The sequence below is a fragment of the Chlorocebus sabaeus genome, chromosome 1, assembly GCF_047675955.1.
Source record: "Chlorocebus sabaeus isolate Y175 chromosome 1, mChlSab1.0.hap1, whole genome shotgun sequence".
Classification (NCBI taxonomy): domain Eukaryota; kingdom Metazoa; phylum Chordata; class Mammalia; order Primates; family Cercopithecidae; genus Chlorocebus; species Chlorocebus sabaeus.
Genome location: NC_132904.1, coordinates 70,902,552 through 70,916,504, shown reverse-complemented (window position 1 = coordinate 70,916,504; position 13,953 = coordinate 70,902,552). Strand labels below are relative to the sequence as shown.

General features: G+C 39.4%; 1 protein-coding gene and 1 long non-coding RNA gene across 3 annotated transcripts in view; one reads left to right on the top strand and one right to left on the bottom strand.

Moving 5' to 3' along the window:
• The window catches only part of LOC103248030 (uncharacterized), a 69,153-nt gene that overhangs the window by 44,910 nt on the left and 10,290 nt on the right, over nucleotides 1-13,953 (bottom strand). The window lies entirely within an intron of this gene.
• Nucleotides 13,493-13,953, top strand: part of PGM2L1 (phosphoglucomutase 2 like 1) — a 57,769-nt gene continuing 57,308 nt past the window's right edge. Inside the window, exon 1 of the mRNA XM_008020138.3 lies at nucleotides 13,493-13,910. Within this exon, the coding sequence (XP_008018329.1) occupies nucleotides 13,800-13,910 (111 nt within the window). The 5' untranslated portion in view covers nucleotides 13,493-13,799. The remainder of the gene's footprint in view (nucleotides 13,911-13,953) is intronic.

Here is a 13,953-nt window from a genome sequence, read left to right as displayed (position 1 = left end):
CTTTTGGCCATTTCACTCCTCACTAATATTCCTAACTAAAGGGTTGGCAGAAAAAGTAAAGATAAAACTCATATGTATGTACATACTATTTATATCTATACCCGTATCTACGTATATATGAGTATATTATAACTTGTTCCAAGTTATGATTTGCATAGTGTTTTTAAACAATAAAATCCACAGAAAATCATATCTTTTAGTCCTCATCTTACCAAATAATGTAGAGTTTCTTCCCTGTTGCGAGTCCAGAATGAATCATTTTCTTCTAATCCTAGAAAATTTCCAGCGTATAACTGAGGATATAACATCACCATAAAATCATAGTTTCCCACCAACAGTTGGCTCCAACAGATTAAATTTCCCTTTGTCTACAATATGCCATGCTGTCTACATATTATAATAAAAAAGGGATCTTGGATTTCATCAGGAAATGAAATACTATTAGGGATAGAAAATTGACTACAGGCTACCAGTTTTTTTATTGAATAAATAGAACACACACAAACACACAAGAATTATAGGAAAGCAAGATACCCTACAACAGCATAGTATAATCATCTAGCATCCACAAACACAGACATTTAATAAAACAGAAAGCAACAATTTCAAAATGAGCTATCAGGTATGCAGGTATGCAGGCCAGGTATAGTGGCTCACGCCTGAAATCACGGCACTTTGGGAGGCCGAGGCAGGTGGATCACGAGGTCAGGAGTTCCAGAGCTGCCTGGCCAAGATGGTGAAACCCCGTCTCTACTAAAAATACAAAAATTAGCCGGGTGTGGCGGCGGCTGCCTGTATGGGAGGCGGAGGTTGCAGTGAGCCGTGATCACTCCACTGCACTCTAGCCTGGGCGACAGACCAAGACTCCATCTCAAAAAAAAAAAAAAAAAAGAGAGAAAATAAAAGAAAATGTACAAATACTGGAGAAATCAAAGTTTAGAACTGAAATAAATATGTTACTTCATCACTTTTGAAGCTTAGAATGACACACATATATTAAGTGGCTCTAGGTACAGAATACTTTATCCCTAAAAGTGAAAGGTTATTTTTGACCTTCCAAATGTAGCAGACTTACTTAACTTTCTCTTTCAACAGAGAAAAAAAGTTTCTTTACTGGTGATGTTTGGATATGGCCAAGACGTGGAGCTGGCAAATACTGCTTTTATAAGTGGGAAAATCATTCATGCTACAAGAGTACCAGGACTTTGATCTATTTACCATTCTTTCTCATCCCTAGAACAGTGCATAGCACAACAGTAGGTGCACAATATGAAGTTGTTGAATAAATAAATGATCTTTTTTTTTCAGAAAGAATTGAAAAAAATGACTGACAGATGGTAAAGAATTTGTTTAAAGTCAAGGAATAGATAACAAATCAATATTAAAGGGATCTGTTTGTCTTGTTTGTTTAGCATCCCTTTTCTTCATCTCCCAGTAACAGAACCCTATCCTTCCTTTGGGGAACTGTTCCTTAACTATCCATTTTATGTGATTTTTATGGGGTGGTTCAACATATTATCCTCCTGGCAAGGCCTTAGGGGTAGTGGGCTTATAACCCGATCTGGGGCAACTATTCCTTGACATTTATATCTACTGCAGCAGAGAGATAAATCTTGCCTTTCTTTTTGGGGTTGCTAGTTGGGGTGATATTTGCCTAGCCCAGAGCTCTATGTAGTAACAACTGTCTTATTTTGAAAAATAAGTAAGGGAGGCTGGGAGAAAACAGAAGTGGAGCTGAAAGGTGAAGACAGAGTCCTCATGTCAGGATCCAGGGGTCCCTGAAGCTAGCTCCACTCCTGCCTTTCTCAGGTACATATGCCAAGACATTTAATTTTTAAATTTTTGAATTATATATAAAAATAGATATTTGAAAATAAGTGTATAGGTCAGTGGCATTAAGTACATTCACATTGTTGTACTAAAATTCAGTTTTCTACTTAAGCTAGATTAAGTTTGTATTGTCATTTGCAGTTTAAAAAATGGTAGTTTTTTTGGTTCATTTTTGTCTTTTTATTATTGTGTCATAGGAATTCTATATATATTCTGGATACTACTTCTTTATCAGATATATATTTTGAAAACAATTTCTCCCAACCTACAGCTCACCAAATTAGATTCTTAAGACTGTCTTTTGATGAGCAGAAGTTGTTAATTTTGATGACAACTAATTTATCAATTTTATATTTTTGTGATTAATGCTTTCTCTATCCTAAAAAATCTTTACCTATTCCCAAGTTGCAAATATATTCTACTTGGTTTTCTTCTAGAAGCTGTATAGCTTTATTTTTTTATTTTTGTTTGCTTGTTTATTCGGTTTTAGAAACGAGATCTTACTCTATCACCCAGACTGGAGTACAGTGGCACAATCAATCATAGCTCACTGCAGCCTGAAACTCCTGGGCTCAAGCAATCCTCCTGCCTTAGCCTCCCGAGTGGCTAAGACTACAGGTGCACTGCCAGGCCCAGCTAATATATATATATATACACATATATATATATATATATATACACACACACACACACACACACATTTTTAGATTTTTTTGTAGAGAGTGTCTTGCTATGTTGTCCAGGATAGTCTTGAACTCCTGGCCTCAAGTGATCTTCCTGCCTTGGCCTTCCAAAATTCTGGGATTACGTGAGCCACTGAGCCCAGGCTAAAATTAATTTTTATATCTGGTGTAAGATAGAGGTTGAGACTGATATTTTTCCAGATGTATATTCTGTTTTTTCAATATCATACATTGAAGGAATTTTCCATTTCTCATTGGCTTGCTTTGATGCTTTTGTTGAAAATTCAAATGAATGTGGGTCTATTTCTGGGCCCACAGAAATACTCTGTTCCATTGATCTGTTTGTATATCCTAATACTAATACTGCATACTCTGAATTGCTGCATATTTATAAGTCTTGAAGTCAGATTGTATAAGTTCTCCAACTTTATTCTGCCCCAAAAGGGCTTTAGATATTATTGCTGTATTATTAGAAAATCATATCTATCTGATAGATATTACTAGATAGTATTATTAGGTGTATAGTTGTAGACCCTGGAATTCAAAAAGAAGAATATGCCTTATTTGTTGTTTTTGTTACTCACCTCAGCAATATTTCTTCCATGTCAGCATGATAAAAGAGGTTTGTTGCAGACATTTGTAATATTGATCTCTCAGCCCACAAATAATCCTTCTTGTTTTGCTTCCTTTGCCTAGCATGCCATATTCCTTTTTCCTAACTCCTATTTGTTCTTCAGTTCCAAGCTAAACTATAAAAATAAAACTATTTACATGTGCATAAAAACCCAAAATGTTTAGGAATACGTCAAAGACTTATAAGACCTTTGACTGAAACCTACGTTAACATTGCTGAGAGAAATTAAAGGTCTTCTTAAATTAGAGAGATAGATCATTTTCACGAATGGGAAAACTCAGTATTCTAAAGATGTCAATTATTTCTGAATTGATCTAGGGAGTTAACATAATCTCAATCATAATCCTAGCAGGCTTTTTTTGGGTAGAAATTAACAAGTTTATTCTAAAATTTATATGGAAATGCAAAGGACCTAGAAAACCCAAAGAATCTTGAAAAATAAGGACAAAGTTGGAGAACGTAGGCTACCCAAATTCAAGATTTACCAGGTTTAGCTATGATTTCTTCAAGGATACCTTTTATGGCCCTCCCAGTCTGGATTAAGTGCCCCTCCTCTGTAACTCCATAGTATTACGGAACACTGGTATCAAAGCACTTATCAGTCCATTTCAGTAATGTGTTATTTGTCTGTATTCCTCATCCTGAGCTTCGTAAGGGCAGGAACAAGGCTTGTCTATCTTGTTTATCCTGAATCTGAAACACCTAGAAAGATGTAACACTACAGGCATACAAGTATTTGCCACATTAAATTGAACTTAAATAATTTACATAAAAGAGCTAATATTTTAAAAGAAAACTCATAAAGATTCATATTCTGCTTGAGAACTGCTTCATCAAGTGACCAAGACTAGTTTATTGGACTTGGTCTTTAAAAATATTAATATTACTATGACAGAACTAAAAAGATGAAGATCATGCAATTTGATTCATAAGACATTAGTTCAACCCTTAGAAATCAAACCCTCTGAACATTTATAGTACATTGCTCAGTAGTTGTACTCTCAAGAATTTAGGTATGGAATACTGCAGAAGGCAAAAATGGCTTTATTCACAAAGGTGTTCAATGTTATTGCTATTTACATAGGAAAAATAGAGACAAGTTAAGAAACCTATAATTTTAAAAAAATACCATGGTAGATCAACTTGACATAATATTTTACAGCCATAAGATGATTATCAGAATAGTATAGTGTTTCCCAAAATGGTAGATGAGGTTATTTGTATTAACCTTCTTGCTAAAACTAAATAATAAAGCTCAGTTATTATTTTTAACCTCCTTTTAAATCACAAAGAAGAAATGACAAGTCAGTAAAATATTACCAGGCCAAAAGTGAAAGGAAAATGTTATCCCAAAGATGTAACTGTGCGAGATGTGGGTTTTGCCCTGAGAGTATTTGCCAATCTTGAACATTTTTAACCTTAATTTTAAAACTGTCACAGGCAAGACAGAAAGCAAAGCCAAGGTCTGCATAAGCTTGAGAGTCTAACAGGAGAAACTTCTCACAATATTGGAACCCCAAAGAGCTACGCTATCCAAGTAACTATAAACTAGAAGAGAAATATTTTACATGGAATTACAGCCTACATAGGGTCACCCGAGCACCGGATAATTTCAAGCCTTAAAGTAGTTGAACTACCAGGCACTTGGCAATTCCTCTCTAGAGAAAAGAATTTTCTCTATAAAGAGAAGCAAATGCAAATGCTTTCTAGAGAACTTTCATTGCAAGTCTAAATTTCCTCCCACAAATAGTTTTTCAAATACAGTGTCCATTTTACACACACACACACACACACACACACACACACGGCTCACAAAGAAACCAGACTGCAGAGCAGGAGCTGGCAAAAACATTAGACAAGGGAAACAGACCCATAAATATTTTAAATTTTAAACAACGAGGCTGGCTATAGGTTTAAAAAGTAAAAGACAAGTTTGAAGCTCTCTGTAGAGAATAGGAAACTATGAAAAGTGCTGTAGTAAATTTACAAATAAATCCAAAATAATTCTAGAAATAGAAAATACAATAACCTTAATTAAAAACCCAAAAGTAAAGCTTCTGGATGGGTGGAACACATTGAGGTGCTAGGAGGGTGGTGTGCCCTGAGAAGCCACAGAAGCTCCGCACCACCCGTGCTCCCACACCTTGCCCTGTGCACCTCTTCCACTTGGCCATTTCTGAGTTGGAGGAGAAGAGGGTCATGTGAAGATAGAGGGAGAGATTGGAGTTATGCAGCTACAAGCTAAGGAACACTTGGAGCTACCAGAAACTGGAAGAGGCAAAGAAAGATTTTCCCCATAGGCTTCAAAGGAGTTTGGCCCTGCTGACACCTTAACGTTGAACTTCTGGCCTCCAAAACCCCAAGATGGCATAAAATTCTGCTGATTTAAAGACAAACGACCCAAATGTCAGATCCCTGCTATGAATCCATGGCTCTCAGCTTCGGCTGCACATTGGAAATCCATGGGAAAGCTTAAAACAAAAACCAAGCACAAAGAAAAAACCCCACTGATGACCATGCTCCAACCCAGATCGGGTAAATCATAATCTTAGGGAGTGAAGCCCAGCAGCTGAGTCCTTTAAAAGATGTGCACCCTGAGTTGGGAACCATTACTCTGGATCAGGAATGGGCAAGTTGTGGCCCATGGGACAAATCTGGCCTGCCACCTGCTTTTGCAAACAAAGTTTCACTGGAATATACACATGCACACAAACAAAGCCAAGGGATCAGTTTAGTCACTTATATGCTGCTGGAAAGAGAATTAGTAAACTGGAATAAATGAAATAATAATAATTAGAGTATAAATTAATGAGATTAAAAATAGAAAAGCAGTAGAGAAAATCAATAAAACCTAAAATTGGTTCTTCGAAAGATTGACAAAAATGATACAACTTTAGCTAGATTGACCAAGAAAAAGAGAGAAGACTCAAATTACTAAAATAAAAAATGAAAGAGGACATTACTACTCACAGAAATAAAAAGGATTATAAAGGAATACTGTAAACAATTGTATGACAACAAATTAGATAACTTAGATTAAATGGACAAATTCCTACAAGGACACAAACTATTGAAATTGGCTATAGACAAATGAAGAGATCTATAACACATGAAGAGATTGAATTAATAATGAGAAAACTACCCACAAAGAAAAGTCCAGGTCCAGATAGCTTTACTGCTAAATTCTACTAAACATTTAAGGAAGAATTAATGTCAGCTCTTCACAAACTCTTCCAAAAATTGAGGGAGAAAGAAACACTTCCAGACTCATTTTGTGAGGCCAGTATTACTCTGATATCCAAATCAGACTAATATATCACAAAAAAAGATAACTACAAACCAATATCTGTATTGAGTATGAACAAATAAATCCTCAACAAAATACTAGCAACTAAATCCAGAAACATGAAAACAATGATACACCATGACCAAGTGGGATGCAGGTTTGGTTTAACTTCCCAAAATTAATAATTAATTATATCATACCAATATAATTTAAAACCTCATATGATCATCTCAATGGATATGGGAAAGCATTTGACAAAATCCAACATTCATGATAAATACACTCAACAAGCTAGAAACAGAAGGGAACTTCATCAATCTGATGAGAGCATCTACAAAAAAACCCACAGTTAACATATACTTAATGGTGGAAGATTGAATACTTTCCCCCTAAAATCAGGAACAAGACAAGAATGTCTGCTCTTGTCACTTCTATTCAATATTGTACTGAAGGTTCTAGTCAGAGCCAGTAGGCAAGAAAAAGAGATCAAAGGCAACCAGATTGGAAAGGAAGAAATAAAACAATCTCTAGTCACAGAGGACAAGTATTTGCAAATCATATATCTGACCTATATTAGGGACATATATCCAGAAATAAAAAGAACATTTAAACTCAATAAGAGACAAATAACCCAATCACAAGTGGACAAAATATATTAATTTCCTTCTCAAAGGAAGATACAGAAGTAGCCAATAAGCACATGAAAAGATACTCAACATCTTTAGTCATCAGAGAAATTCAAATCAAAACCACAACGAGATAGCACTTCACACTCACTAAAATGGCTAGAATAAAAAAGTCAGATGATAACAAGCATTGGCAAATCTGTGGAAAAATTGGAAGCCTCATACACTGCTGGAGGGAATGTAAAATGGTACAGTCACTTTGAAAAACAATCTGGCAGTTCTTCAAATGGTTAAACACAGAGTTACCATATGATCCAACAAATCCATTCTTAGGCATATACTGACAAGAAGTGAAAACTTTTTTTTTTTGTTTTTTGAGATGAAGTCTCCCTCAGTCTGTTGCCCAGGCTGGAGTGCAGTGGTGCCATCTCGGCTCACTGCAACCTCTGCTTTTTGGGTTTAAGCCATTCTCCTGCTTCAGCCTCCCCAGTAGCTGGGATTACAGGTATGCTCCACCACTCCCGGCTAATTTTTGTATTTTTAGTAGAGACAGAGTTTCACCATTTTGGCCAGGCTGGTGTCTTACTCCTGACCTCAAGTTATCCACCTGTCTTGTCCTCCCAAAGTGCTGGGATTACAGGCGTGAGCCACCGCACCCAGCCAAAAACATTTTATACAAAAAATCATACATGAATGTTTATAGAAGCATTATTCACAATAATCAAAAGACAGAAATGACTGAAATGTCCACCAATGGATGGATCAACAAATATGGCATATGCATACACTGGAATATTATTCAGCTGTAAAAAAAAAAATGAAGTATATGCTACAACATAGATGAGCCCTGAAAACATGCTAAGTGAAAGAAACCAGTCACAAAAGACCACATATGATATAATTCCCTTTAGATGAAATGTTCACAACAGGGCAATCCACAGAGCCACAAAGTAGATTAGAGGTTACTTAGGCCTGGGAGTGGGGAGATAGGGTGATAGTGGTCTGATGGCTAAAGGGCACGGAGTTTCTTTTGGAGGTGATGAACATTTTAACTGACCATAGTGATGTTTGTACGTATCGGTGAATGTAACAAAAACTACTGAATTGTATACTTTAAATGGGTGAACCGGGCAGGCTCTGGGCATACTGCCTATGAGTTAGCCCTGCTCTGCAAGGAGCAGTAAAAAATAATAAATAATAATAATAATAAATAAATAAGTGGTTGAATTGTATAGTATGTGATTTATATCTCAATTAAGTGTTAAAAAATGGAATGAGGCACCGACTCTCAGGTGCCAACCCTGCACTTCACAAACCTAAGCAAAAAGGCTTCCTCACATTTTGCACCTTGAGTTCTTTGCCTTGCTTCACTATATTCCTGGGTATGTTCTGCATCTATCTCCCCTTTCACAAAGACAACTTTTTATTTGTTGTTCTTGTTGGATCCCCTTGCCTCAGAGGAGGTTTTTATGTAACAGGGCTAAAAGTAGAAAATTGCTTGCGAGATACTTCCTTTCTGGGCTCTCTCTTTTTTTTAATAGAGTTCACTAGAGTTTATGACAAATATGTTTGTGAGCAACAAGAAAATCCTTCTCTTTTCAGAGCAGTCACAGGGCCGAATGATAGATTTTTGTCAAGATTTAAAGTCTTAAAGTAGGCAGGTAATGAGAGAGAGAGGCCCTGAGCTCTGCCTGGTGGTAGCATTTCAAGGAATGGGCAAGATTTTAGAGGAGATGGCTATGTAGCAAACCTAGACGGAGGCTTTGGGGTTCCTAGCCTCAACCAAGTTTCCTGGTAATTGCTTACAAATGGTATGCAGGGAGAAAGCTGTCAGACTTCCAGTGTCAGTGACCACTATGGCTCTGGACAGTGCAGATGCTTGCAGAAACCTTAATGAACTCGACCTACAGACCCTTCCTGTTTTCCAAGTACTAGATAAGGCCTGGGTGGGGAGGAAAATTCCAGATATTAATGAAAATTCAAATTTTTGCTGCCCTAACAGAATGAGAAATTCCAGTCTTTTAATTTTTTTTTTTTTTTTTCTCTTTTTAGAGACAGGGTCCTGTTCTGTTGCCCAGGCTGGAGTGCAGTGGCACAGTCAAGGCTCACTGCAGCCTGGAACTTCTGCCTTACCCTCCCAAGTAGCTACAACTACAGACCTGAGCCACCATGCCCAGCTAACTAAAAAAAAAAAAAAAAAAAAAATTGTTGTCGTTTTGTAGAAACAGGGTCTTGCCTTGTTGCCCAGGCTGGTGTCAAACTCCTGGGCTAAAGGATCCTCCTACCTTGGCCTCCCAAAATGCTGGGATTAGAGGTATGAGCCACCATGCTTGGCTAGATTTTTTGTTAATAATAAAGAAATGTGTATTTCTTATACAGTGGAGGTTTTTCTTTTAAACTTTTTTATTTTGAAATAATTTCACGGCTAGGTGTGGTGGCTCATACCTATAATCCCAGCACTTTGGGAGGCTGAGGCAGGAGGATTGCTCGAGCCCAGGAACACAAGACCAGCCTGCGCAACATGGCAAGACCTTGTCTCTACAAATAATTTAAAAATTAGCCAGGTATGGTGGCGGGCAACTGTGGTCCCAGCTATGCAGGAGGCTGAGGAGGGAGGATCATTTGAGCTCAGGAGGTCAAGGCTGCAGCAAGCCATGATCATGCCACCTCACTCCAGCCTGGGCAACAGAACAGGACCCAGTCTCAAAAAAAAAAAGAAAAGAAAAAAATAATTTCAAAGTTACAAAAATAAAAATAGTGCAAATAATACCTATATATTGTGTGTGTGTGTGTGTGTGTGTGTGTATATATATATATATTTTTTTTTTTGAGAGAGATTTTGCTCTTGTCACCCAGGCTGGAGTGTAATGTGTGATCGTGGCTCACTGCAATCCCCACCTCCCAGGTTCAAGCATTTCTCCTGCCTCAACCTCCCAAGTAGCTGGGATTACAGGTGCCTGCCATCATGCCTGGCTAATTTTTGTATTTTTAGTAGTGACGGGGTGGTCTTGAACTCCTGACCTCCGGTGATCCACCCACCTCAGCCTCCCAAAGTGCTGGGATTACAGGTGTGAGCCACCGCGCCCAGCTATTCATATATTCTTTACCCAGATCCACCCACTGTTAACATTTTCCTCCATTTGCTTTGTCCTTTGCTATTCATTCAACTATGTAATATATATATTTGTATATAGACATATATAATAAATATTTGTATAGACATACACATGGTATTTTTTTAAATCATTGGAGGGTAAGTTATATATATTAGGATTCTAAGATATTAGGTCCATTATATGTAATATTGGTAACATACTATATTATATATATGTAGTAAATATAATACAGTCATATGCTGCATAAGGATGTTTTGGTCAAAGAACAGCATATACAATGGTGGTCCCATAACCTTATAATGGGGCTGAAATATTCTTATGACTGAGTGATATCTTGATGATCCTGACCCAGTGTAGGCCTAGGCTTATGTGTACGGCGCTTATAAAGTCTACAGTAGTGTCCTAGGCCTTCCCATTCACTCACCACTCACTCACTGACTCACTCAGAGCTACTTTCAGTCCTGCAAGCTCCATTCATGGTAAGTGCACTATATAGGTGTGCCATTTTATATTTTTAAACCATAATTTTTATACCAAAAGTTGTACCTTTTCCATATTGAGATATGTTTAGATATCCAAATGCTTACAACTGTGTTATAGTCCCCTACAGTATTCAGTACAGCAGCATACTGTACAGGTTTGTAGCCTGGGAGCAACAGGCTATACCATATAGCCTAGGTGTGTAGTGGGCTATACCATCTAGGTTTATATACTCTATGATGTTAAGATGACAGAATCACCTAATGATGCATTTCTCAGAACATATCCCTGCCATTAAGTGATGTATGTCTGTATATGGGGACCAAGAAGACTATTCTATTTCATAACCACAGTTAATGTTGCCAGGCTTAGCAAATAAAAATGCAGGATGCCGTGGGCAAATTCCAACAGAAATGAAAGCTCTGAGCTTTCCCAGACTGCGGGAACTACTATACTTCCTCTGCTGAACACACTTAGACACTGTTGTTGGATTTGATGAGTTGGAGGATGCTTACCCTCCAACGTCCGAACAATAAACCTAATCCGCTGGGCAAGATTTCTGGTAAGTAGTTAATGTCTGCTGTGATCTTGCTGATAAAAGTGAAGGTTAGTTGGCTCTTTTTTTCCATCTCTTGAAAGCTCTGTTGATTTGGTAGTGTTTCTCAGAAATGAATGAATAAGAATTGTCTTATAAAAAAACACTTTTTAACAAATTTAAATATAAATCATCACTGGATCTTGTTAAAATGTAGATTCTGATGCAGCAGAACTGGAGTGGAGTCTGAAATTTTGTATTTCTTAAAAAGCTTCCAGAGGACATCAGCACAGTGGTCCTCCTAATCACACTTTGAGTTGTGAGATTATGGCCACCCCTGTGACAGTCAATAGATATTTCAAATATGCAGGTACCTGGGCCCTATTTATTGATTCAGAATCTCTGGAGGCAGTGTCCAGGAATATGAATTTAAACAAACTCCTAGGGAGATATGAAAACCACTAGTCTATGGGTTTGAAATATCCTCTATCTTATTCTCAACATGTTTATTTTGTTTCTGAAAGCCTAGTGCAGGTCCCTCCTGCTTGATGCTTTTTTCATTGACCACCTCAGATGTAAATGCATTAACAGTTGTTGGCAGCATTTGCTATTTATCATGGGCTTTCTTTTCTTACATATATCCTGTCTCCTTAGATGTTATTTCTCGAAATGAACAATTATATAGATTCTTGTAGCCTCAGCTCCTACCATAATGCTTAACAGAGAGTAAATGTATCATGGACAATAATGGTGATGGTAGTGGAAGATGAATTTCTCTCCAGGACACGTGATTGTTTCCCAGGCCTTGTGTAATTAAAAGAACAAGAGTCCTGCCGACTCCACAAAAGAAACAATCACTTAGCAAAAACTGCAACTTCCAACTATGGCATGTTTTTCAGAAACTGGAACCACAATCCTTTTGTACCTTGGTAGTTTAAATGGCACTTTAAAGGAAATAAAGTAATACTTTGAACTTATTATGTCTTTTATCTGTGAAACGCAGACTAATGCCATTTACTAAGTTACTGTACAGCCATGATGTAAATATTATCATACCCTCCTCACAAAAAAGCTGACTAGGGAAAGAGTTGTAATATACTTGGTCAAAATCATAGCCATTCTAAGAAGGCCAAACCAAGAAATGGAGGAGTAGCTAGGTGGCTGACAGGTCAGCACTTCTCAGCGTTTCCCACACCTCAAGTTAGGTGAGCATTCCATAGGAGAGGCGGCTAAGAAGTAACGGAAGACTATTTCAATTTGAGTGAACCAATTTCCTCTTCCTCTGTATTCCCATTACCATTGCTCTTGGTATCTTGTGATGCTTATACATTCTTATATCAAGGTTAAATGTCGACCCATCTTCCCTCAACAACTTCCTCATCTATTTTACAGTAATCTTGTTCGCCCTACCTCCTAGTTTACTGTAGCAGCAGAGCTATTAGGTTGGTACAAAAGTCATTGCCGTTTTTGCCATTACTTTTAATGCCATTATTTTTAATGGCAAAAACCGCAGTTATTTTTGCACCGACCTAATAAAATAACTGCCAGCCGAGGGAATCTGAAATGAGACTCGAACCCTAGTTTGACCGCTCACGAACTCGGCCTCTTAGAAGAGGACTGTCTCAGGGAGCCAGTTTCTTCTTTGTGTGTGAGACGGGAAAGGACTACGCCCCTCTACCTTACTGAGGGATTGAAGCGATAGAATGCGACTCGTAAACTGCACAGCACTAAACGAATACCACTTTGCCCCCTTACTATGTCATTCCTTGTTTAATTTAATGCCAGGGCCACATACCGCAGCATAACTAATAGGGATAGGGCGTCCGTAGGGAACTACCTCGAAGTAGATCTTTTTCTTTTGAGGAAAGGGAGGGCTCGGAGCTGCTGGGAGTCGTAGTCTCGGCGGCGGGCTCCGCTGAGCTCAAAGGAAAGAACTACAACTCCCGTGAAGCAGTGCGCGGACAGCTCGCACAGCCCCTCCTCCCACAACCGGCGCGTGCCCCCAAGAGAAACTGGGGGTCTGCGCGCGCGCTGGGATCTGCAGGGCAAGCGCGAAGGCAGCTTGCTAGTGGTAGCCGTGAGAGCAGATCGAGGAAAGGAGACCCATGGCAAATTAAAAAATAAAAATAACCGTGCATTACTGCCTAACCACCCGGACGGGCTGTAAACCCATGCTACTTCGGAGTCGTGGGGAGCGCGCTCCCGGACTCCAGTCTAGAGCTTCGCGGACTTAAATTAGCAGAGGCGGGAAGGGGCGGGGCCTAAGGCGCGGGGCGGGGCCGTAGGCAGTGCAGGCGGCGGCGGCGGCGGCGGTGGCGGGGCCAGGACCCAGACATCTGGGACTGTTGTTGTTCTCTCGCGGCGCGACCGCCTCAGTCACTTCGCCCAGAGACCCCGAGCTGGTCCGCTGGGGAGCAGGCGGCCATAAACCCCCTCTCTCCCGGTTCCCTGACGCCGCAGCAGGAGCTGTTACAAACACCCTGCGATTGGTCTCCAATGCCCTTCAGTGAGGTGGGGACGCCCGGACCCTGGTGAGCGAACCCCAGGACACCCCCCACCCCAACTCAGTGTCTTCGCCGGCCCCCGGCCCGTACACCTGTCTGGTCGCCATGGCTGAAAACACAGAGGGGGATCTGAACTCCAACCTGCTCCACGCCCCCTACCACACCGGGGACCCTCAGCTGGACATGGCCATCGGGCAGTGGCTCCGCTGGGATAAGGTGGGTACCTGGTCAGCCCAGCATCCGCCGTCGCCTCCCCCAC